Source organism: Diadema antillarum, unplaced genomic scaffold (genome assembly GCF_040938485.1).
Source record: "Diadema antillarum isolate AM-2024a unplaced genomic scaffold, OU_Dant_1.0 scf00000042, whole genome shotgun sequence".
NCBI classification, from domain to species: domain Eukaryota; kingdom Metazoa; phylum Echinodermata; class Echinoidea; order Diadematoida; family Diadematidae; genus Diadema; species Diadema antillarum.
In genome coordinates, this window is record NW_027270931.1 from 548,110 (window position 1) to 555,898 (window position 7,789).

The following is a 7,789-nucleotide window of genomic DNA, read 5'->3' on the forward strand; positions in this document are numbered from 1 at the left end:
AAGAAGCAAAACAAAAGCAATGGGGAAATGACATTCATGGATTTTCAGTTAAGAGCAGATCCGGAAATAACACACTTTCAGCTTCAAACCGATGTATTACTCAATTCAAATGGATTGTGTTTGTCCAAAAATTTAAAAGAAAAAAAGAAACACTGGAAAAGTGTGTACAGAGAAAAGAGGCAATGAAGTGTAGGGTGTATTCAAAGTCTTAATCTAAACAAGCAGTGCTGTGTGCATTGAAGGAACCAACTACAAAGAAAAGAAATGAATACAGGAGTTAAACCTACATGGCATCAATAGTGAAGGGGTTATCATATTAAGGTGCAATAGAGTATGCTCTCTACAAACATTTTATCTCTGACTTATACTGTGAAAGCTATATCATCAACTTTTCAGAAGTTTCATTTCAGATGAAAGAAAAGAGAGTGGAAAAGGTTCTTTTATGTAAAAGGGCCTTGCCGACATACCTAATGTCACTTTAATATAAAACAAAATAATTCTACAACATTTTTGGAGAAAAAAGAGTCGTAATTTGAAATGAGTGCTTGCAACAGATTGTAGGTTTTGTGACTTAAAGGCAAAATTATTTATCAAATTAAATTTGCACGTTATGACAATACTCTTACGTTCATGACATATCATACTTGAGGTAACATTACAGCATTGATATTCGAACTTTCTTGAGGCTTGCTGTATTCTACAGAGAATTGAACTCGACCTGAAGCTTAATAACTTCAAAGTCAGAAGACTGTGACAAAATTTCACAATCTATGTGAAGAAGTTGTTAATGATGTCGTCACGGGCTTGTCTTCCAGACATTGCATCACGCACTTCATCATGCCCCTCAGCTCCATCTTCTTCAGCCCTTTCCTGATGGACATCTGGCTGTCTTAGGTGCTTGCTGATGTTGTGCAAGCATGCACATGCAGTGATGACATCAGCAGCCCTCTGTGGAAACATGTGCAAACCAGAGCCGATCAGACAACGAAATTTACTTTTCCATTGCCCGTTCACCTGCTCAATAACCACGCGTGTGCAGCTGTGAGCTCTGTGAAAAAGAAATAGGATGTATTTGGTCATGAATTGTTAAAATGCTTTATAATGTTTGTGATCAATTGTAAAAGTTTTTGAAACCTGAAATATTTTCCCGCTTAGTGGGTCAGATTGCACAATACGTAACATGAGCAGTCATACTCGTATTCATAGATGTGAAGCATTGAAGGTTAAGAAATAAGATCTGTCACTGAATGATAATTGTATCAACTCTACTGGACTAGTATTTTTACCATTTGACGTATTGGTATATCACAAGAGTGTTTCGAGACAAAACATATTTCATGGAATCCTGCAAAAAGCTGTTTATTTGCATTTGGAAATATAAAAAAATGTTTTCAGAAACTCTATGATGATGCACTTCAAGTTTGTAATGACAAAATTGCCAAATATCTGAAAAGGAAAACAGGTATCTGAGAGCAAACGTGGTTGCGATTACTTTGTGTTGTTAGATATTTGACTGGTTTACAATGTATTGGGCTGTAATGGCTGTATACATTATATTATTACCCGTATCAGGCATCTGAGCTGTGGTTCTTCAAAATTGTATTCCCCTCGTCTTACGCGCGAGCTAGGTTGAGGGAGTTGAGGAGCAAATTTTCCATATTCCCCGCTTTGACAAACGCCTATGGGATTTGTGTTTTAAAAAGGAGGGGAATATAGCATCCGGGCACTTGAGCTCCCAATGAGGAAAATTTGCTGTTGATGACAGTCTCTCTCGCAGTAGTTCCGCGGCAAAGGGCAAATTCCCGTGAAACATGTAAAACTAAACGACGATCTCTGCTACTGTGTGAGCCTTGCTGTTTCTACGCACGCCGCATACCCGAGTTTCACGACAGAGGACAAATTCCCATAGGTTAACACGTAAAAATAGGGGACGATCCCTGCGCCTGTGTGAGTTAGCTGTTATACGCGCGCCGCGCACCTGAGCTGTGTATATAGGTCTATAGGGATGTACCGCGCAGTATGGCGTAAAGCTTGAGCTGGTGTCGAGTGGAAAATTTGTTAATATTTGCATTGTAATTATTTATTTTGCAGCTCAAGATGCCTGAAATGGGTAATAATAATGATATGGACTGTCTACTTTCGGGGGACACGACATTAATTGCCCTCACTAGAATTGTATTGCCCTCGTCTTTGACTCGGGCAATACAATTCTAGCTCAGGCAATGTAATGTCGTATCCCCCTCAAGGGCAGTCCATATTATATTAATATTATTGAAAGAGAGTTTCACACATGCACAAGTGGACACTTGCAAATCAGTATTTATCCTAGGGCACATTTCCGTCATCACTCTACAAGTAACATTCTACTGATGAACCAACTTCTGAACAAGGAGGCGGTTCAGGAATGAGAGTTGTGGTCTATGGATACAGAAAAGTATTCATTTTCCGGCCAAATTTTTTTAGTGGACCTGCTATAATGCAAGCATATTGAAAATATGCGGTGGTGATGATTTCTTTTGAAAATGATAACATTTTAACTCATTTATTTTTCATTTTTTCAATTTCTGTACATCATTGGCATATGAAGGGTTTTTTTTTCGAAAAAGAAAAAAAAATTTTTTTCATATACTGCTCAATACGTTGTGCATAAAATGAGATACATGTCATACTTAGTGTAGTACTTAGAAAGGCATGAAGAGTACATACTGGTTATATCTCCTTTCGGCTCTTGTCGTAGGAATTGGCACTGGTGTCATCAGCCAAGTTTGTAGACCATAACCGGAATCACCTACAAGTAATCCGTCAAGGATTCCAGCAGCAAATGCCTCCCCAATTGTACTGGTCTATCAAACAAAGAGTGGAACGTTTCATATCATTTCATCATCACTTCTATATGGATGACTGTATCGAAGTTATGATATTGACACATTGGAAATTGACATATTTGCTTAGTTTAAACCTCCACTAAGTTTAATCAGAAGTACACCACAACTGTTTAATGTTCAATGGATGATGTTAACATGATGACCTCCTCCAAGAAGGAGGTTATGGTGTTATTGGTATAGGTTTGTTTGTTTAGCCTTTTTGCGAAATTACTCTCGAAAATTTTAATGAAATTTGAAGAAAACTTGCAGGAAAGCAGATTATGACACATGGAATAGATTGGAAAATTTTGGTACTGAACAAGGATTTTTAAAGGATTGTTCGAGGATTTGTGAACTTTTGGCAGATAAGGTCAATGAAAATGGTAATTCAAGCTGTGCATGATAGAGGTTTGCAAATGTGCTGTAAAACATGTGCTGTTCTGCCACATAGCTGGTTTGACACATTAACAGTAGGCTTTGACATTGTTAAATTGGGTGGATTTTCGCTCAGCATGCAAGTATGAAATGGAAGTGAAATTCTTACTTTGACATAATAGAACATTTACGTTTCGTATGTACATGCACCATGTCTTTTCATTCTTACAATCCACACTATATGCATTACGGTACTCTTACGTGTCAATGTGCATGATTAAATAAGAGTGAAAATTTAACATGATTACTCACTCTGCAAATACGACTGTCATGAGTGCTCCCAGGCCATCTGGCAGACACACTCGTGATGTAGTACTGTGCATCGCAGGTTAGCTGCACATTTATGCTATAGAAGCCTTTACGATTGACGTAGAGATGCTCTGCTGCACCAAGAGCTACACCATTGATGCGGATGTGTGTTCCATCAACCGCTCCAATCACCCGTGGGAATCCAGCCAAAAGAAAGAAGTCATGTTGTGTCTTTCTGACTTCCTCTGGGGATCTTGGGAATTTGATGAACTGTAGGATAAAACAAGATTGAATTGCCATTACAGTGATATTCATGACTGTACATGATTAAGATAGGTATTACACACACACAAAAAAATGATACGTATATGACTCATGAACAAGTCTATACCTTCTTTCTTCTTTTGCCTAGTTATCTTACACAATACATGTATTTGCATACATTACAAGGTATTTTTGTTATGAATCTTATAACAAAACATGTAAATAAAACTTCATTGAAGTAAATATCTATTTATTATACATAATTCAGATACTATTAGTGTATATAAAACAGAGAAAAAATTATATAAAGAGTGCATTTCAGTTTTCTATATTTCCAGTGTTTATGATTTATGCTTATATTTATGCATATCTATACGAGATTTTATATGAAAATGAATATTTATAACATATATTGTAATCAAAATTAATGTATTGCCTACACGAAAGTAATTTATATGATGAATGATGTACTGCTTTTCAAATGACCAATGTTCATTGACTTTGAATGGTTATTTTTGGTGTTGTTAGTTATAATTGCCTATACAGACGTTACATACTGCGAGGTTTTCACCCAATTTAATTTTCTTACTTTCAAAACTGTGTTGCAAGATAAAAGAGGATGTATATAGATAGATGGCGTGAAGAATGGTGATGCATGCATGAGTGGCAACTTATAACATGCATTCAATGTTTAAAGAAAAAAAAAAAGAATACCAGGATTTAGAGCATTAAAAATCATTTGAATTGAAATTCTCTTGTTTCTATTTGACACATTTTCTTTTATGAGTATTTTCGCGTACAAATGATTGTAGCTGCTGAAATATCTATTAGAGCATGTACATGCTGTGTGTGTGGTTGATTATGTGTGACTGTCTGCGAGTGAGTGTAATAAGTTTGAATTACTTTGTATAATCCTGAAATACATATTTTCCTTGTCAAATTATCATGTTTTTTTCTAAATTGTAACATGGAGGTGTGGAATAATAACACAGAATTGAAAAGAAAATTCTATATCATTTCCCATGCATAAATTACAGAAAATTGTTTCAATTCTTTAGATGTAGCTTCTCCAAAATGTCTCTTCAGCCTTTTTCAGATCTAACCCTGGTGGCCTGTGTATTAAATCTCTGGGGCTTTAATTATGCTACAGTATTTAACATAGCTGCACAAGATAATACTGCCAACATGTTGTATATGTGTGAATATATATATATATATATATATATATATATATATATATATATATATGTAGCATATGATTTACCTGATAATCAATGATATAAAAAAAAATGTTTAACCAGTAATTAAGAGTTTCTACATACATCATTTTCTGTAGGGTTGCATGGCTTGGGTTTGTGTGTGACACATGCAATTAGGAGACAGTCGTTTAGCCCTGCCCTCACTCTTGTTATGAATACAGGCATTAGTATGTGTGTGTATATATATATATATATATATATATATATATATATATATACATATATATATAATCATCAACTCATTCATTTATTTTAATGCAGAAATGTAGTTAGATAACACATCAAAATTATTTTGGTTATTGTATTCCAGGGCCGTTTTATTCATAACAAAAGAATAGACCAATATTTCCATGTCAATTAAAAAAAAAAAAAAAAATGCATTAGAGTACTCTGCTTAATTTATATACTGATGGCCCTTTTTTTGCTAACAACCACTCCTAAAAGTATCCAAAATCCAACGTAGGGCTCTACTTTCTGCTGAGCATGAGTGATGCTAGAGACTCTGCTAGAGTTAGGAGACGTCAATGGACCGCCAGCTGTTGGTGGACACTGAACAAGAACCACGGTAAACACGGTTCCCCCCCCCCCCCCCCCCCCCCATGCTATTGTTTATTTCCTGGGAGGTTCAGCTACCACCACTGCACTAATGAAATACTTCCGGTTTACCCACAGTCGTCAACAAGCGCACAGTGCCTGCATTGTTTATTTATCTATCTCGGCGAGGTGTACTACAGCGCAGCGCTAAGCGTACGTATAGAGTGAACGTCGCCTTGCTACCAACACAAACATGCTGAATGGGAAGAACCACATCTTTTATACAGCTCAAGCATAGAATTTTGTAAGTAAAGTCGTTCTTATTGATGTTGAATTTGAAATAAACCACTGGCAGCATTGCCATTGCCTTTCCATGATCATGCTATGAGCGGTGCTCTGGAGCTGAGCTCAGGCAGAAAACGTGGTTGTGCGTAATTGCAATAAAAGCCAGCAGTTTTGGGTACGTGTGGGACTGATGAATGTGAAACGCTCTCGACTACTTGCGCGAGCGGTGACCATGTCAGAATCCCTATCGGCTCCCATTTGTTTTGTAGTTTACTGATACAGGCATAGACTGTAAAATCGAATGAACGAAATACTCGAGTGAAAAACAGTATATTCTCGAGAATTAAAGCAAACCACAAATTCTTGAATTGCAAGTTGACGGTGTCTGTGGTGAGTCGGTATTGTTAGAGACTTTGATAAGTTTTACTTCTTGGAAAGACACAATACTACCTAGATATAGGAGTGCAGACCGTCTAGAGAGTAGAAACATACCTAGTTGGTCTTAATTAGGAAAGGAAAAACATAGAAACTATGCATTTTGAAGACCTTACCTCATCCTTCTTACCACAAATGGCTGTGGTAACTCTCCTCACCACACGAGATGTCGTCGATATGCTGCAGCCGTGCTGTGTTGCCGTGCTGTCCAAAACAGCACCTGTAGCATAAAAACGCAGGGCCACGAAAACCTGCAAACTCGCTGGCAAGGCTTTGCTTCGTCCGGTGGCATGCTCTAAATCGTCACTTAAGAGGTCTATCAGAAACATTACTCCCTCCCGATTGAACCTATACTTCTTAAACATCTCCCTGTCATCATAGAGATCTAGGGGATTGGTCCGATCTCTAAATACCCGCTCCCTCCTCCTAGCCGCAGCTCCCAGCACGTTGATCATCAGAGCCATTTTGGTTGTCAAGGAACCTTCAAAATGGATATGTCAGATAAAATCTGCTGTCGGATGGTGAAAGGCATCTGACAAATATGTCGGATAAAATTGATGAGTTTTTGGTGTTTTTCGTCCGACAAAGTTTCATGAAATGGAATCTATGTCGGATGAAAGGATGATGTCGGATATTTCTTGTTTTTGTCAGATAAATAAGGTCTTGTCGGATATTTCATCTGACAAGACCTTTCATGAAACGCCCCCCTGGACGCGCGTGCAGCAAGAAACATGTAGAATCTACAGCGGTCTCGTTAGGTCTACATTAGTAATATGATGTCGACATATTTAGAATTGATGAAACGTACCGATGTGACGCAGCAAATTTTGGCTAACCGTGTAGATAGATCTCTTTGTAATATTAAGTACCGGTAGTAAGAGAATTTAATCGTATTTACAGATTTATTCGTTCGTTTTCTGTACCAGTAGGAGCGGGTTCTAGACCTATTCCCAGAACTAAATGTTAGATGTGTGGTAAAACTTTTATCAAATAGACTAAATTTTATTGCTATGTTTAAAGAGATGACATTGACACCGACACTAGTGACAGAGTAGACTAGGCCTACAATTGATAAAATGATCACCCAACCTACAAAGTACCGGTACTGAGCAAAATTCCATATTGCTAACCTTTTGATTTTTTTAACAAAGGGTTCCCCTTTTCCCATGACAAAAAAAGACCCCCCCCCCAAAAAAAAAAAAAAAAACACACACACACACACACACACACACACACAAAAGAACAGAGCACAACACACAGATGGTCTCACTTATTCGTATTCATCATCATCTTCTTCTACTTGGACTTGGGCCCCTACATGCTGTGTATTGTCATGCAAGCTACCCACTATAATTTTTATCATTTTGATCATCTTTTTTAACTGTACTGTAGTTATGGGTAAACTCGGCCTAGCGGGTAAAGTTGGCCCCCAGCGCGCACAGTACAACTATACTTGTAATGCGC

At 37.4% G+C, this 7,789-nt stretch overlaps 1 protein-coding gene across 1 annotated transcript; it reads right to left on the reverse strand.

Annotated features, from left to right (window-relative positions):
* Positions 1 to 768: 768 nt before the first annotated feature.
* On the reverse strand, positions 769 to 6,986 carry LOC139712700 (putative nuclease HARBI1). The gene is made up of 4 exons (XM_071624505.1): positions 6,442 to 6,986; positions 3,552 to 3,818; positions 2,707 to 2,843; positions 769 to 1,048 (listed from the first exon to the last, which is right to left on the reverse strand). The coding sequence occupies exons 1-4, from the start codon at positions 6,787 to 6,789 to the stop codon at positions 769 to 771; spliced, it is 1,032 nt and encodes a 343-aa protein (XP_071480606.1). The 5' UTR covers positions 6,790 to 6,986.
* Between the last annotated feature and the right edge of the window lie 803 nt (positions 6,987 to 7,789).

What these genes read in the sequence shown, in the direction of transcription:
- LOC139712700 (XM_071624505.1), bottom strand. Translation starts at nt 6,789, where the DNA reads ATGGCTCTGATGATCAACGTGCTGGGAGCTGCGGCTAGGAGGAGGGAG. An exon ending in ATGACAGTCGTATTTGCAGA is followed by an intron (nt 2,844 to 3,551) that starts GTGAGTAATCAT and finishes TTTGTTTGATAG; the next exon opens with ACCAGTACAATTGGGGAGGC. An exon ending in GCCGAAAGGAGATATAACCA is followed by an intron (nt 1,049 to 2,706) that starts GTATGTACTCTT and finishes TCTTTTTCACAG; the next exon opens with AGCTCACAGCTGCACACGCG.